This window comes from Macaca thibetana, chromosome 13 (genome assembly GCF_024542745.1).
Source record: "Macaca thibetana thibetana isolate TM-01 chromosome 13, ASM2454274v1, whole genome shotgun sequence".
NCBI classification, from domain to species: Eukaryota; Metazoa; Chordata; class Mammalia; order Primates; family Cercopithecidae; genus Macaca; species Macaca thibetana.
Genome location: NC_065590.1, coordinates 105,315,881 through 105,333,774, shown reverse-complemented (window position 1 = coordinate 105,333,774; position 17,894 = coordinate 105,315,881). Strand labels below are relative to the sequence as shown.

General features: G+C 53.0%; 1 protein-coding gene across 23 annotated transcripts in view; it reads right to left on the bottom strand.

The window, feature by feature from the left end:
• MYT1L (myelin transcription factor 1 like) overlaps positions 1-17,894 on the bottom strand; it is a 536,335-nt gene that overhangs the window by 3,725 nt on the left and 514,716 nt on the right. For 16 of the 23 annotated variants that reach the window (XM_050753176.1, XM_050753173.1, XM_050753193.1 and 13 more), the window contains 2 exons: positions 16,066-16,157; positions 8,778-8,887 (listed from right to left, as the gene is read on the bottom strand). In XM_050753176.1, the coding sequence (XP_050609133.1) occupies positions 8,778-8,887; positions 16,066-16,157 (202 nt within the window). The remainder of the gene's footprint in view (positions 1-8,777; positions 8,888-16,065; positions 16,158-17,894) is intronic. The other 7 variants (XM_050753184.1, XM_050753194.1, XM_050753189.1 and 4 more) reach the window with 1 other exon arrangement.

Below are 17,894 nucleotides of genomic sequence, written 5' to 3'. Positions count from 1 at the left end.
GACAGAGCAAGATTCCATCTCACAAAAAAAAAAAAAAAAGAAAGAAAGAAAGAAAAAGGCTTCAGTGGTGAGCGCTTGCCGTTTAAGGACCTGCTGTCTATGCTTTGGATTCACTGCACTTGACAACTGGGGAAGTGGGACTGTTTCCTTGCGCCATCCTGTTCTCTCAGCTGGCCTGACGGGACTGCAGTGTGTGGGGGCTTAGTGTTTTACTGACTTGATGCGAATACTTCTCCTTTCTAGCCTGAATCAAATTCTGCCACAGCTAAGTCCTCCAATGCTCATTTCTGTGTGGGGGTGTCACTATCTCTTCAGATGGCACCGGGCTGGCACTGTGCCCACAGGGTGGTCTTCCTGCATTTCTCTAAGGAAAAAGGCCCACCGCGGACCCTTCCTTGCATATTCCAGAGATAATTTAAGTATCATCAAGGTCAAGGTCAGGGCCTCTAACGGCACAGGACTAACTTCACACGCAGCAGGCAGGGAGCTGCCCTGTCCGTGGGGGTGTCGGCCTCGGCCACCCAGGGGTGCCTCTGCCGTGCGTGATCTGGGGCTTCTCTCTGGAAGACCGAGCTGACCCGCAGAGTCCAGGGCTGGCCTGGCCTACCCGCTCCTCTCCGCTCCTTCCCCAACGTGTCATTCCCAAGTCCTCTCATGAGAGTCTCTCCTCCTCTCCCTCTTGGTCCTGTCTTCTATGTTCTGGCCCTCCCTTGGCTGTACTGGGTCAAATCCCGGGTTCTCCCACCAGCCCCAGGCACAGACCCTCTGTTAGAAAACTGGTGCCCCTTGGAGATACCCTCCAGGATGAAGTGGGGAGGGTGGGCCTTCTCCTTGGAAGGAATCGCAGCCCCCACCATTCTTGCAGGGATGGTGCCCTGTGGAGAACCCACCGAAATCACACAGCTTTGTTTCCATGCACGTCCTTGGTGACCTTCTCATTTGTGTTCCTTGGGATTATTTATCAAATTACTGTTCCCCTCCCAGCTGCCCCCTTGCAGGCTCAGGAGTGGATGCCTGCCCTCCCACGACTCCTGGGTGGGCCCCGAAGGGCTGCGTGCCTCGTGCTCGTCTTCCAGAGCGTTCTGTAACCCTTCCTGGGCGGCCACGTGCCTGCACTCACAGCTGGTGGCAGCTGTGGCTGGGACCTCACTAGAGATGATGTCAGTGTAAAGAGACATAGGTTTTCTATGATGGAATCTAATCTCGGGTGAGGCGCCACTGCCCAGGTCCCGAGGTTGTTAAAGGGCCCACGCAGGGGGAAGGCCAGCAGCAGGATGGGCACCTCCCTGAGCAGATGGTGGCTCCTGCCCTGTGCACCCGGTGGCTTTCCTAGATGGCCGCTGCTCCAGGACCCTCAGCCCCTTGTCTGTGCTCAGGGAACCCTGCACAGGCCTCCCCATTGCCGGCCCTCAGCGGGCCCTCCTGGATGAGCCCAGCCCAGCTCACCTCTGGTTGAGTGTCTCAGAGGTGCTTCTGGCTATTCTTTCCTATCCTAGCCGGGCAAACTGTGGGCTCTTTTTCTGGAAAATGGGCATAATGCTCCTTGCATTACGAACTCACACTGGCAGGTGCGGTGTGTTTGCAGTGAGAAGACATTTGTTATTCCTGGGGCCTCTGACCTGGTCTTTGGGGCTCAGAGTAAAGGGAAGTCCAGCTGCTCCCCCGGCTTAGCAGAGAAGCAGCCTGTGGGGTGCCCAAGGCAGGGGTAGCACCCTGTCTCGTCGTCCCCAGCAAAATTCATGGGGACACATTTTAGATCCATTCCTTCTTCAACCTATGTTCCCTGCTGGAAAGTCTAGCCCCTTCTGCAGAGGCAGAGACATGCTCCTGTGCTCAGGACTCTCTGTGAGACTCAGGAGTTAGGCTGTTCCTTCCCATGTTACCCGGGTCTGTGGCTGGGGTGGGGGTGGGGGGCTTCCGTGCTTATAAATGCTTTGATTTTCTCAAAATGGAACAAATCTCATTGTGTTGAATCCACTTAGCAGTGGAACAAAATATGCAGTTTGAACAAACATCCCATCAAAGCCCTGGCCAAAATGATCATCTGCTGAACCAGGCTGTGTGGTGAGCCCAGTCCAAGGTCAGAGGGGATGCCTGGAGACCCAAAACCAGAACTGATGGGTATCTGCCAGGTCTCACAGCCTTACCTCCCTCAAGCACACCCCCCGGCCCCTGAATCTCCTGCATCTCCAGCCCACACACACAGGGCCCCGGGCTTCTCACACGGGACACGTTTGCTTGCCTGAGGCCTTCCTCCAGGGTGGCAAGAAGCTGTGTCTCAGGGTCACTGTTACCCGTTCCTTACTATCCTAGCCAGGCAAATTGTGGACTCTTTTTCTGGAAAATGGGAGTAATGCTCCTTGCCCACAACATACACTCACACTGAGATGTGAGGCATGTTTGCAGTGAGAAAACATTTGTTATTCCTGGGGCCTCTGACCCAGTCTTAGGGGCCCAGAGTAAAGGAGAGCCCTCTCAGAACATCTTGGAGCTGGCCAGCACGCTGTGGTGTCATGGGAGACAGCGCTGCCGAGCAAGGTGATGCAGGGGCTCCGCCCAGCCCCTCATACGCCAGGCCTCCTCTGAGGATGGGGCTGAGCAGGCTGGGGAGGGCCACAGAGGCCGGTGTCTCTCTTCCAAACCCAACCCACAGCAGCCACGGTACATGGTTCCTGGCACTCGGAAGGCGTCCCTGATCACAGGTGCTTACACGGGGAGGGGCCTGTGTCACGAGTGGGTCTGGGGGCCTGGCTGGGAGCTGGGCCGGCCACCTCTGCCATCGTCAGCGATGTGCACTGGCGAATCTGAGTCTGCATTTCTAGAACCATCGAGTCGCCTGTGGTAAAGTGGGGAGCCCTCTGACGACCGTGGGTCCTGTTTTTGATTGTTTTAAGAAACACCAAAAGTTTTTCAGGCTGCTAGGAAGCAGTGCATTCCCGGATCTTCCCAAGAAAGTTCCCGCGTCAGCAGCAGCCTGATGGCCAGTCTAGGTCCAAACCCACATTTTTACAGACTTGGCCACACCCTCTGTCCTTCTGGACCTCAGCATTTCTTAGACTGCGCAGCCTCTGACCACACCTGGAGCAGAGAAAGGTCAAATCTAGCCCAGGGCCTGACATTGAAAGCTAAGACTGAGCTAAGAATGGCATTTGCGGTTTTTAGTGGTAAGAAAAAAACAAAAGAATAACAGCATTTTGTAACACAGAAGAGCTATTAAGTTCCAACTGTAGAACCATGTGACGCTGTGTTGAAACAGGGTCACACTCACACATGTGTTGTGAGGCTGTCACACTGCAACACAACTGCGTGGCCCAGAAGCCTAAAATATTTGCCATCTGGTCCTTTGTAGAAAATGTTTGCCAATACCTGGTCTAGACTAAGTACCTGGATGGCGTGATGTGTTTAGAAAACATTTCCGGAAGAAGAGTAAAATGGGTGGGAATCGCAAGGCGTTAGCAGTGGGGCGGTGGAAGGGCGTAACCCCAAGGAAAGTGTCCTCGTGCAGGGAGGACGGGCTCCTGCCCATGCCGGTGCTGACCAGGGAGGCTGGACCGCAGAGAGGCTTAGCTCCAGGGAGAACAGCCATCATCTGAAAGTGGTGCAGGCTGTGGGATTAACTGAGCTGCCAACCTTAGAAGAAGTCAAGCTTCACAGGGCTGTTCATGCTGGTCCATCTGGGCCCTCGCACCAGGAGCTGGGGGGTTTCTTGTGAGAATAGCCTGGCCTGAAAACACGAGCTCCCTTTTATACTCAAATACCCCCGCCCCCACCTCCCTGACAAATGCCTGCACTGTTTGAGCCACGGGGGTCAACATCCCAGCCTCCCAGCCAGCTCTGAGCCATTCTCCTCCTGCTCCTGCTGTTTCCTGTGCCGGGAGTGCTCTTTTCCCTTCTCCACCTCCCGTGTCTGCAGGACTCCCATCATCTCTCCTCGGTCTCCTTGCTCCAGTCCCCCACGGTGGGGTCTCGAACTCAGGCCCTCAGCACTCATGTAGTTCACACAAACGCCGCTTGCCCGGGCCGCGCCCAGCACTTGAGTCCCCTGCTCTCTCTTCCTCAGTGGCAGTCTTCTGTTCTTCCGGATTCTGATAACAAGCAACTTCTGGGCGTCCCCTGGGGCCAAGGGCAAGCTTTTCTGGTCTCTGATCTGGGGTCTGGTGGGAACTGAGTTGAATCGGATGAGATGTATCTGGGGAATCTTGGAGTCCAGAACCGGGGCGTGGGTGTGCCCGGCGTGGGTGCCCCAGCCCCTGAAGCTGAGGCCACACTGAATCCAGTTGAATGGAGTTGGGGAAACAGCAGATCCCACAGACACCTCGGCCGTTCTGCTGGTGCTGGGCCACCCCGGGAGGAAGCCTGACCGGGTTCACGCCATTCTCCTGCCTCAGCCTTCCGAGCAGCTGGGACTACAGGCGCCGCCACCGCGCCCAACTAATTTTTTTTTTTTGTATTTTTAGTAGAGACAGGGTTTCCCCCTGTTAGCCAGGATGGTCTCGGTCTCCTGACCTCGTGATCCGCCCGTCTCGGCCTCCCAAAGGGCTGGGATTACAGGCGGGAGCCCCCGCGCCCGGCCGGTGTCGGGACTTCTGATTGCGTTTGTGTGGCGTGAAGTCCCCGAGACCCACTCTTCAAGCTGCCAAGCATAAGAACGGATTTTTCAGCCACATAGGAATTGTATTTGGTCGCACTAATTGGACCCCAAATAGTGTTTAAACACATTCCAAATTGGAAAACTAATCTTCTCAATGAAATAAAATTGCGTTTGTCCTAATTTGAATTCTCACAACTGAACAGTGAAAAAAACCTTTCCAAGTTTTAGTAAGAGCACTCCTGGGCTTGAGACGTAACACAAAACCCCTTCCGCAGAGAGTGGCAGGGGCGGCCTCCCCCTTATCCGGCACAGGCGCGAGGGTCTCCCCCTTATCCGGCACAGGCACGGGGGTCTCCTTCCATCCGGCACAGGCGCGGGGGTCTCCCCCTTATCCGGCACAGGCACGGGGGTCTCCTTCCATCCGGCACAGGCGTGGGGGTCTCCCCCTTATCCGGCCCAGGCACGAGGGTCTCCCCCTTATCCGGCACAGGCGCCGGGGTCTCCCCTTATCCGGCACAGGCGCGGGGGTCTCCCCTTATCCTGCCCAGGCGCGGGGGTCTCCCCCTTATCCGGCCCAGGCGCGAGGGTCTCCCCCTTATCCGGCACAGGCGCGGGGGTCTCCCCCTTATCCGGCACAGGCGCGGGGGTCTCCCCCTTATCCGGCACAGGCGCGGGGGTCTCCCCATAATCCGGCACAGGCGCGGGGGTCTCCCCTTATGCGGCACAGGCGCGGGGTCTCCCCCTTATCCGGCACAGCCGCGGGCATCTCCCCTTATCCGGCCCAGGCGCGGGGGTCTCCCCCTTATCCGGCACAGGCGCGGGGGTCTCCCCTTATCCGGCACAGGCGCGGGGGTCTCCCCATAATCCGGCACAGGCGCGGGGGTCTCCCCTTATGCGGCACAGGCGCGGGGTCTCCCCCTTATCCGGCACAGCCGCGGGCATCTCCCCTTATCCGGCCCAGGCGCGGGGGTCTCCCCCTTATCCGGCACAGGCGCTGCAGTCTCCCCACCACGGGGCACAGGACAGGTGTGGCGGTTTCTGCAGCATCCGGCACAGGCGCGGGGGTCTCCCCCGTCCGGCACAGGCGTGAAATTTAAAGGTTTGGACGGAGTCTCCTTTCTCCTTCTCTTGGATCTGTTCTTTACCAGATTAAAATCTAGACCCCTCCCTGTGCAGGACCCTCATCACCGGGCTGCAGGCCTGAGCACTGACTCTACCGTTCTTCCGTCTGTCCCCATTGCAGAGAGAACATCGGGCCGTGGCATCCACTTCTCATCTATCTCATGGCTTGGGCTTGGGACAGGCCTACAGCCCTGTGTCATCTCTGGCATGGGCTCTGTGCACAGGCCCGCATCCCCGTGTCAGTGTGTCTTGAACATGTCATGGGGCAGTGGGAGAAGTCTGCCTTTCTCTTGGGTCAGAGTGGACAAGAAAACACGGGATCTGGGCCTGTTCCCCTTCCTGGCCATGCTCCCTGAGGGTGTGAGGGCCTGAGAGGCATGGGAAAGTCCGGACCTTCTAAAGGAAAATGCAAAGGGCGTGAAGGCTGCTGCAGGGAGGCCAAGGCCGTCAGGCAGGGCCGCGTTATGCCCTGGAGAGCTGGCCTGCCCCATGTTCCTCCTCCATACTCCCCGGGCAGTGGCCGTGGCACAGACAGCAAGGAGGGCTCCTGGCTGTGGGTGCACATTGTTTTCTGGTTAAGTTTTGCCCCAGGTCTAACCCGTTTAAGGAGTATCAGGCTCTAAGCTGCCTGCGTCAGCAGCCGCCTGTCTCCGAGCTCAGGCCTGGTGCTCACAAAACAACTTGTGGACTGGAGCTCATCATCCGACGCTGAGAGCTGCAGAGCTGGGGGACTCTGGCTCAGCACATTCCTGTCTCTTCTAGAATAGAGGAAGGTCCATCCCTGGGCACATCTGGGAAGTCACCTCTCTCATCAGCCGAGTCAGTGAGAATACATGTGAACGCTACACATTCATTTTTGACATTAGGTCCAAATACATGCTGTTAGGAGCAACTACTCATCTCAGAGATAAAGAAAGGCACAGAGGAACCAGTGAGAAGGGACACAAACCTGAGTGCTTCCTGAGGGGGAGGCCACGCCTGTGCAGGTGCAGAGAGTGCTCTAAGCAGCCTGCGTAGGCACATGCGTTGTTTCCTAGGGCTCAGACCCAGGCGACATGACCTCTAAGCCTACTCAGCCCTCGGCTGAGCCCCAGCCCCAGTGCTTCATCCACAGCTGGCATCAGAGCTGCCATCCGTCCCTCATGGACGGCCACGGAGCAGCAGGCCTTCACTGCGGAGGGAGGGGTTTTGGAAAGTGGGAAGAACCCGCTTCCTGAAGGGCATCCTGTTGGAATTGGGTTGCCCCAGTAGACCACGGACTCAACACCCTGGACAGACAAGGACATTCTGCCTCATCAGAGAGTGCCCCGAGAGGTGCCATTCGAAGGAGGAAATAAATTAAGATTTTCGGCTTGTCGCCCTCATAAACAGAATACAACTGTGAGTCCATTAAACCCACTTCCTTTGTAAACTACCCAGTCTCAGGTTGTTTATTAGCAGTGTGAGAACGGAGTAATACTCAAGGGTGAATTGATCTGTCCCAGTTAAACAATCTTTGCTGACTAGGTCACCTCCTACTCTCTCCCAGAACCAGCAGCTCGTGGGTGCTCCGGTAGCCATGGAGTCTCCTATACAGTCCAAGATGCCGCTTCCATGGCCTCGGCTGGTCCCGGGGCTGAGAAATGCCACAGGCTGTTACTCTATTCCCCAAGCCCAACATTCGGGTAAGTCTTAAGGGAAATTCCAACCTGTGTTGGGTGAGCCCCAGCCAGGCCAATGTAAGATTCTAGGAAGGCCTGAACACAGCCCCTGGGGCTACCAGGTTGGTCAGATCAAGGCAGTGATGCCCTCTGGGGAAATAGGTTGGCATCAAAATGCCCAGGCAGCAGCCACATGGCCTTGTGGGGAGTTCCTGCCCTTGGCCTCATCCTTGGTACCCACAGGGGGGCCTGTAAATCCCTTTCGGTTGCTTGGTGGGGCCCCAGCCCCAGAGGATGTCTCCATCCTTGGGAAAGCTGTGCCCAGTGGGTGGAAACCACCTGTTGAGCAGAACAGAGCCATTGACCACACCTCGCTGACCACGGGAAAGGCCCTCAACCTTCCCCAGCCTCAGCCTCTTCATTTACGGAGGGGGGATAATAAGGGAGCCCCTCAGAGTTTGTTAGGAGGACAGCATCATCACGTAGGTGGCCGGTGGTGTCACCATCCTCATTTCCATCCAGTCCTTGGGCTCATTCCCAGCAAACTGAGCAACCTTCCTGGAGGCTGGTCAGCATCCTCTGAGAACCTCATCACACCACGGCCTGCCGGGGAGGGGCCGGAATGGAGACCTCATTTCTAAGAAGACAGGACACCTTGGCTCACCCTGTGGGCAATGTGATGGTCGGGTGGTCAGCAAATAAATTCCACTCCCAGAGTGTACTTAGGCGACTGGGACCCTAACGCAGCAAGGTGGGGGATGCCAGGCACAAGGCTCACGGTCAGACAGGGTCCAGCCTGGCCTCTGTGGCCTCGGCTTGGCTGAGGAAGCTGCCTCTCTGTCTTAGAAGCTGTATGTTTAAGATGAGGCTGAGGATGTTTATCCTGTGGGCTGCTTGTGGGCACGGAGGGGGTTAGGTGACCACAGCTGCTCTGCCAGCTGCCACTTCTCTCTCTTCCCAACCCCAGGCTCTGCAGCCGCAAGTCACTGGGGCTGCTTCCCCAAACCCCAGACACCCAGGAGTCCTATGTGGCAGGCACTCCTTGTTTTAAATTCTGGGAACCTCGGCTGTCGCTATCCATTTAATATAGTGATTAAATAACACAAGGACCTGAAGTATCTTGGAAGGAAAACCCTCATTGTTTGCAGGAACAGGTGATCCTCTGAAAATGCCTATTCACAAATGCACTTTATTAAAAAACACAGACACAGGTGCAGACTGAAAACGAGAGAACCATGGCCCCTGCTACAGCGAACACGGCCATGGAATGGTGTCCGTGGAAGATCAACATCATAAGGTGGAAAAATAAAGGAAGTAAAAGAGCAAAGAAAGCGGAAACGACAGCTCTCCTAAAAGCCGATTTCATGCCATGTATCTCTGGTATAATAGCATGTGTTAGAGCTAAAATTGAGGGCTTCAAAAACTGTTACCTGAGTTCTGAGTTTAATCATATCGGCTTCCATCTGGGAATTGGATTCATTTAGCTCCTTGATTTCTTCATCTAACTGTTTGATTTCTTCATCATTTTCTATACCTGTAATAATGAATATTAGTATGTTAAAACTATTATATACAAAAATATTAGAGTTAAAATTTTGGGAGTTTTCTTTGTTCCTTTTACATTTGTAATTGAATTTGCTTGGAAAATAGACTCTTGAATTAGAAAGGAAAAAATCATCACAATCTTGAGTCTTTCTATTCCCTACCACTGCCCCTTCCCCAGCTAAGTCCCCCCACAAAAACAATCGAGACACACAGGACACTCCCGGGCACTCTGAGGGTCGAGCTCCCTGGGACAGTTAACCTGGGTCTTACATATATCCCTGGGACACGAGGCAGAAACCACCTGGTCCTGGGTGCTGATCTGCTGAGCCTGGCCTATTTTCTCCTGCCTTTGTTCTCTCTCCCAACTCGCTCTCTGCATCAGACATTCTGCAAACACCCGAGGCTTGGGGCCAGGCTCTGCAGGCACATTCACCAACAAGGCCAGGCCCTCCCTGCCTTCACTCAGCTTAGGTTCTGGGTCGGAAAATGGGCAACAGACATGTAACCACAAATGCAGTCCAGCAAATGCTGAGGATGACCTCACCTCATCCACCAACAGGAAGCTGTGGGAAGTGGGAGAGGGACATGGGGACTGGCTGGAGGGAGATGGCCACAAAAGGGCTCTCTGAATATTCGACATTTAGCGAATAAAAAAATCTCATTCTGAATTATTAAAAAAATATGTATTAACTAACAGAATTCCCAATTTGTAAACTCTGCCAGAATGACGACCTCAGCCAGGTGTGTACCTGACCATCTGAGTGTCCCTGGTGGGTGACAGCTGCCCTGCTGAGGTCCACGGGGCACATGGATCAGTCCTGGCATAGCTGGGCACAGGGCCCAGATGCCCGTATTTACAAAGGACATTCTGGACACCTGCTTCCCTGACCGGCTGTGTCTGGTTACTGGCAACATTACACTGCCAACGCCAAAGATATGGAGATTCCTCTCTGTTTGTGACCACTTGACCTCACACAATTGGGTGTACACAGAAGGAGAGCAGGAGTTTGGCAAACGCAATCACCCTAGAAAACTCAGGATTTGAGATTGCTGTTCTCATTGGTTCTACAGCACCACAATGGATCTTTACTCAAAACTAATGGAAAATGTATCCAGGCCTAGGAGGCTCCCAGTAGGTAGATGCTGTTTTCAAGCTTTGCAGACAGAAGGGAAGAAGGGGTGCAATCAACCAGAGTCTGAGGCCTGAAAGCACCCCAAACCCCTGCTGACATCAGCAGGACAGAGGTGGAGGCTCCTCTCTACCGAGACGTCAGAAAGATGAGAGCAAGAGAAAGTGACGGATCAGTGGGATTGGGCCTTAGATGCTGCTTTTAGTGAAATGAGAAAAAAAAAAAATTATACCCCCAAGATAAAAATACCCCCTAATGCAAAAACATCCCAATTCATAAAGCAACTAAATTATGAATGAATGTATCATTTAAAAAGCATTCCCCATAAGCTTCTGTTAAACTGCAAGCATCCAAATGCCTTTAGAACCCCTCCGTGTGAAGGAGGCCCTCAGAACACTGGACCTGGTGACGCTTCCACTGTCTACAGCCGTCACGGGCAAATTTCTCAAGCACGTTCCTAGGGATCCCATCTTGCAGAGGCCTTTCAATATGTTTCTATCAAAAACCTTGGACGGGGATGTTTAGTTTGAATAATTTATGAGAAATGTCAAACTAACTGGCCTATCAGGCTTGGTTATCTAACTGATCTGCCAGATCAGGTCAACTGTTCTGACAGAAGTCAGTGTCATTTTAAATCCAAACAAAAGTCTTGACACGGGTCCCATGACAACCTTTCATCTCTAGTTTTGTTCTGGGAGTGATGGATGGGTGGATATTACTTCCATAGCTCTGCTCTGTCCTGGGGGACCACCCTCAGGCCCAAGTGGTCACCACCAGCCCTTTGTGGGAGCCTGGGAACATCTCAGTCCTGCGGCTGCCCACTGCGGCTCCACACAGCATGCCATTCCTTTGTGAGGGGGAGGAGGGAGACGGGGAAACGGTGCCAGGAAGAACTGGCAGGTCACAGAGGCATACCCGGCCCATAAGATTCTGGAGGATGAGGGAATGTGGAAGAGGAGGGCCTGCAAACTAATTCTGCAGAGCTGTCCACAGCCACATCCCTGGGACAGCCTACGAGCCCCCAGGCACGTGTGAAGTCCCCTCAGGGAGAGGAGAGCTCTGGGTTGGGTGGGAATTTCCCTTCCCCCTGCAGCAGGGCAGTGAGTGGCCCAGGAAGCAGTCCCTGGGGTTGATGGGGCCTCTGAGCTGAGCCTCACTTTGTGGATGGTTAGGCTGAAACTAGAATTTTGTTGTTGTTGTTGTTGTTTGTTTTGAGATGGAGTTTGCTCTTGTTACCCAGGCTGGAGTGCAATGGCGTGACCTCGGCCTCTACCTCTTGGATTCAAGCGATTCTCCTGTCTCAGCCTCCTGAGTAGCTGGGATTACAGGCGCCTGCCACTACACCTGGCTAATTTTTGGTATTTTTAGTAGAGATGGGGTTTCACCATGTTGGCCAGGCTGGTCTCGAACTCCTGACCTCAGGTGATCTGCCTGCCTCAGCCTCCCAAAGTGCTGGGATTACAGGCGTAAGCCACTGTGCCCAGCCACAAACAGGGTTTTATAATACATTCCACCAGTTGGCCTGTAAGCCCTCAGGAAGAAACTGCTTTTGTAAAAAACTGGCCCGAGCAGGGAGGGCCCCAGCTGAAAAGCAGCATCTCAGAGCCAGAAAATCCACCCACTGGACACCACACCAAACAAGCAAAAAAATCCTACTCAAATTAGCATAACGTGGTCCTGGAAGATTTTGATTTATTTCAGGATCCTGGTAACGCTTGAGAGACCAGCGTCCCATGGTGAACCCGGCCAGCACTGGTCACTCTCACTAATGGCCTGGTGGAATTTCCAAGCCTCCTGGAATTTCGTTCTCCTTCCTTACAGCTGAAGTAGAAATGTGAGTTCCCACACTTTGGAGCTCTCAGGAATATTAAGCGAAATAAGTAGATGAAGTTCCTGACAAAGTGCTTCATGTTTTCGGGGCTCGATGGAGGTTAGAGCTCCTTTCCCTAGCTTGCTTTCTGCTGTGATAGTAAAAGGAAAGAAAAAGCATTATCTTATTTCCTTCTCTCCTAAACACTGCCCCTGCCCCCACTAACCCCCCAAAAAGCCACTGATTGTACAACTTCAGCCAAGGTGCCAAGGCGCTAAGAGGCGTACGGCGAACTGCAAAAGGGTTCTGAAGGGAGATTCACTAACAGGGTCACCCTGGCTGCTCAGGCAGAGCTGAGTGCTAATGCGTGATGAGATCACTCCACGGATAAAGAAAATAAGGTGATCCTTGTCGGGGAGAGACACGAGAGTAGGCTCGTCCCTAAACTTAAAAAAGAAAGAAAGAAAAATACTTTAGAGCCAGAAGGGAACCTCAAGGACATCTGGAACAGCTACTTCCCTGTCAGACAAATGCTCAAGAGAAAGAACTAAAATCCGGTGCCAGGGGCCTCCCTGGCCGAGTCAGTGCCTCACGGTGGGTCCCAGTGGCTTCTCTGTCCCGCACAGTATCTGGGCCTCACACGCAGGGAAGCTGCTGAGCATCTCGTGAGAAAATGACCCCAGGAAAGGCTTTACACTCAGGATATGAAAGAAAAGAAGGCTGGGCATGGTGGCTCATGCCTGTAATCCCAGCACTTTGGGAGGCTGAGGTGGGCAGATTGCTTGAGCTCAGGAGGTCAAGAGCAACCTAGTGGGCAACATAGTGAGATCTCGTCTCTATTAAAATATTTAAGGCCAGGCACGGTGGCTCACGCCTGTAATCCTAGCACTTTGAGAGGCGGAGGCAGGTAGATTGCTTGAACTCAGGAGTTTGAGAGCAGCCTGGGCAACATGGCGAAGTCCCATCTCTACCAAAAATACAAAAATTAGCTGGGTGTGGTGGTGCACAGCTGTAGTCCCAGCTACTCAGGAGGCTGAGGTGGGAGGATCGCTTGACCCTGGGAGGCGGAGACTGCAGTAAGCCAAGATCGTGCTGCTGCTCTCCAGCCTGGGTGACAGAGTGAGATCCAGTCCAAAAAAAGAAAGAGAGGGATTGTCTTTTCCACATCTGTGGCAAAGGCAACAGGAACATAGAGCTTTGGACGCGAAGAATGGTACCACGGCAGCAGAAATTGGATGCTGTGCCTCTGTCCTCTGAAGAGCAGCAGGAAAGATCCCCTTTCCTGGATTAGCTACACATACACGGAAATGATGCCTGGGCACACAACTGTGCTCTGGGGGTCGGTAAGAACTCTCTCGGTTTGGTGCCAACAGTGTCAGGAATCAACAGCCCCAGGCGTCAGCACCCACCTGGACTTAGGAAGACCTGGGTGGGACCCACTTCCACCACCTGTTCTCCCAGTGACCTGCAGCTCCTCTTTTTCACCCGTGGACGTGCGTGCGTTAGGATCTGCAGAAGGGGAACTGTTTCTGTCCTGAAACTTAGCACTACACGAACTGTGTGTCCAGCAGCTCGGGTGAAATGCAGCGACCTGGCTGAAGGCTGGCCAGCAGCAGGAGCTGGGCCCAGCGGGTGGCCGGTGACCCTGGAGTGCCTGTGCCCTGGCTGCTTTCTGGTGGGATGAAGCCCAGTTGTTGGTTCCTCTAGTTTAGAGTCACAGACCAACTGCTTATCTTCATCCCTCCGAGTTAGCACCTGTTTTTGTGAATTAACTCCTTGTGTGCGGCAGTAATGGGAATGTCTAGTGCCCTAAATGTCGACTCAGGCCCGACAACGAAGAGACGGCCACCTCAGGGATCTGCCCACCGCTGCCCAGGTGGACTAGCCCAGGTGTGAATGGCTCCTCCTCTAGGGTCGGCAGATTTGTTCTCTCCATGCTTTCTTTCCTTTTCTGTTTTGAACTGGACTACCTAACCTAACCGCCACGTCCTTCATTAATGGGGAACAAAGGCACATGGACTCAGATCAATTGTCTAAGGATTTCCGCTTTAATCCAGGGTTATTCAGGGGTGAAATGCCCTCTAAGTATTTTGAAAAGCGCCTGGCATGTGGATGGAGCTCAGGGAATGTTTTCTTTCTGGCAAGGAACACTGCTCCATACTAACTGGGAAGCGAACGTTGGCTATCCTGGTATCTCAAAAGCAGGGTCCTTACACTGGCTGCTTGGGACTGCACCCGCAGGGAGAGGTTGTGCGGGTGGGTCAGGGTATTTGGAAGGTAGAAACTGACAGGAGCAGCCTGGGAGGCAGGATGCCTCCAGGAGCCCCAGACTCTGAGGACCAATATCAGGAAGCTGATGACCTTTCTGGTGAACAATGGGCCACGTGTTGAGGAATAGTTTGTGCTGGCTGCTGGCACAGGGAATCCTGCAGGCACACACGTGGGACATGCAGGCATCTCTCATGCTGTCCTCAGGACCACCAATAACAGATGAGAGGAGACCCCCATGGCTGTGGCCAGGGGCTTCGTGCCTGCATGCTTGGGAGCTGCTCAGGTGTGGCTCACTCGGTGGATTTGGGGAGGAGGTGCCCTTTGGTAAACGTACAGCAGGAGGTCCCAGGTTCTGCCCAGGGTCAGCTTTACAGGACGGATCTGTGCATCATAGGTCTGGGAGCCTTCAGCCCAGGGCATCCCGTGCTTTGTGGTGCTTGGAGAGCTTTGCAGGCTCCTTTTAGAAATACAAAATTAGGGGTGCATCTTGCAAGTGAGAGCTGAGAAGGGGAGGCTGGGCTTCTGCTGTGAAGGGGACCAGTCTGCTCAGTGGCTACAGGTTACAGCTGATCTCATTATTCCCAGGGGCCATGCGCTGTAAAGTTACCTGCTCACAGGCTGAGAGCAGGATCACTGCTTCTGGAAACAAGGGGCCAAGCTCCTGCCAGCCTCTGGTCCCATTTTTGTCAGTTGAAAAATAAAAAAACCTGTTAATATTGTTTGGCTGTGTCCCCACCCAAATCTCATCTTGAATTATAGTTCCCATAACCTCCACATGTCTTGGGAGGGACCTGGTGGGAGGTAATTGAATCATGGGGGTGGTTACCTCCATGCTGTTCCTGATACTGAATTCTCATGAGATCTGGAGGTTTTATTAGGGGCTTTTCCCACTTCTCTCTGAACTTCTTTCTCCTGCCGCCTTGTGAAGAAGGACATGTTTGCTTCCCTTTGTGCCATGATCGTAGGTTTCCTGAGACCTCCCCAGCCATGTGGAGCTCTGAGTCGATTAATCCTCTTTCCTTTATAAATTACCCAGTCTCGGGTATTTCTTCATAGCAGTATGAGAATGGACTAATACACCTGTTTTATGTGTGCTCCAATTTAAAGACAACTTATTTAATAGACACTGTGGATTCCTTAACATTGAACTCAGAGCCAACAGTCAAAACCATGACTCCTGTCCGAAGGGAGCCTGGCTAACGTGTGTGTTTTCTCTGTGAGGCACATCACAGCCCCCTGCACTTAGGAACACCAGACACTTCAGCTGCTCTGTGAATGCACAGGAGTAACTACAAAAGCACTGAGATCACTGCCTGTGTCTACAAATTAATTTTAGCAGGGAGGTGAACTCGCAAATAGAGTCCTCAGGTCGTGAGAGTGGACTGTGCATGTTTCTAAGGGTTTAAGTGGCTCTCCTCTCTCCTGCTCCTCCAGAGGCCCCCAATTTTCCTCTGCAGAACTCTCTACACACCTGTGCCAGTTGGTGACAAGAGACACCCTCAGAACAAAACAGATTTGCAGGTGGAATCAAGAAAATCAGGCACTAGACATGCGGAGAGTGAGGGCAACAGGGGAGGGGGTACCATCCTTGTTATCTGTGGCCTGGGGGGCCCCAAAGCTGCTCCTGGATGGAGAAACTGCAGATGAGGGCCTGAGGGACAGAGGCAGAAATGTGGGCACACTGGGGTTCCAGGGAGCAAATTGACCAGTGCTGGAGAGACCCTCAGGACTTGGGCTTGTGATTCCAGCGAGTAGTGAAGTTGGTGAAGGGGGGAGACGGTTTTGAGAAAGACTGCTTTTTTTCTCAAGTTGCTTAGCTTTATAGATGAGAGGGCCAGAATTATCCCTGCCCCTGCTTTCTAAGAAAAGTGAGTCTGTTAAAGGACACAGAGCTGGCGTGGCCGTGCCCGCTGGGCCTTCCTGACCACGTGTGCCACGAGGGCTGGGGGTGCTCACCGTTGCTGGCCCGCTGTTTGATGGTCAGCATCTGCTCTCCAGAAAGCTTTGCCTTCTTCATCGCTGACGTGGCTCTCGGGCATCCTGACAGGCTGTGGACAAGACACAGGACGGCCATTAGTCAACTGTCTAGTGTCCCAGCCCCGCAGGGAAGCAGTGGTAAGCAAGCGGTAGACTAGCATTATTTTACTAGCTTGGTTGCCAGCGAAAGGCTGTCTGACAATGAGAAAAAGCAAAAAGACCAATGCGTACAGTATGACAGTTATGCACACGGGGTGCATGTGCGTGTGCATGTGTGTGTCCGTGTACTCATGCATGTGGTGAGCGCTGGTCATGGGTGCTCGGCTGGAGCTGCCTCTCAGGGGGGATCTTGGGAGCTGGGGCTCTGAGAGCAGAGGAAGTTTGCCCTTCATTGTATAACTTTCAGAGCTTTTTGAAACTTTTATAGAGCGATAATGTTGCTTAGAAATCTTCTTTATTATGGGAAGCATCAAGCTTATAGAAAGGTTGGGTTTAAAAGTTAATTTCAAATGTACAAAAGTAAAGAGAGCAGAATAATGAACTCACCCCAAACTTAGCTGTCTCTCCAGGCTAGTCACCTGTGCCCCTCCTGCTTCCCCAGTCTCAAGGGTGAAAACATAACCACAATCTCCTTATCTCACCCACAGTTTTTAGACAGTTTTCTAATATCACCAGCTATTCAATCTGTTTTCAAACTTCCCGGTGTCTCTTCACTTTTCTCAGCCACTGGTTTGTCGACGTCAGGATGAGTCTCAGCTCTTCAGAGCACATGTGGCAGACGTGGCCGGTGGCCTCCGGGGCAGGAAGGCGCCTCTGCCTCCTTTTCTGTCCTGTTGGTTGTTTGCTGAAGATGGCACGTCCTGTGTGCGGAGCGCCTCTTCCATGCAGTCCCGTGCCTCGGCTTCCTCACAACTCCTCAGCCTCTGAGGGGTCTTCCCTCCCTCCCAGGGGCTCCTGGACATGCGGGTCAACCGGAGTCCTCACTGTGCTACAGGCCAGGGGCCGTCTGGCACTTAACTATGGGTGAGGTGAAAAACTTCTGTATATAATGTGTGTGTGTGTGTGTGTTTTTTTTTTTTGAGACAGAGTCTTGCTCTGTCACCCAGGCTGGAGTGCGGTGGCACGACGTTGGCTCACTGCAGCCTCCGCCTCCTGGGTTCCAGTGATTCTCCTGCCTCACCCTCCTGATTACAGGATTATGGCCTCTGGGATTACAGGTGTGTGCCACCATGCCTGGCTAATTTTTGTATTTTTAGTAGAGACAGGGTTTCACCATATTGGCCAGGCTGGTCTTCAACTCCTGACCTCAGGTGATCCACCCACCTCGGCCTCCCAAAGTGCTAGGATTACAGGCATGAGCCACTGCACCTGGCCTATAATGTTTTATATATGTATATAACATACATGTTTATTCTCTCTATATATAATATTGTATTCCACCTGTATATTAAGTGTTAGACGGACCCTGTCCTTAAGTGGTGTGATGGCCAGCAAAATAAGGTGGAGTTTGGCTGGGGTAGTCAGAGGAGCGCGCGCCCGACTCCAGGGGAAACCATCTCCCTTCTGGCTCCCCCATCTGCTGAGAGCAGATATGTGTTAGGGATATATCTAGAAACACTCTACTAGCGCAGGCAGATTACATAATTATTAGAAATATCTCTTTAATATCTGCACTAATATAATTAAGCTTTCTAGATATTGTTTTTGTAATACATGTTTTAAAATTTTTTTTGAAGAAAACGGGAAAATTCATAGCAGAACTTGATCGTAATACGTTTTCAACTGGGGATATTAGTGGTTGTTTTTGG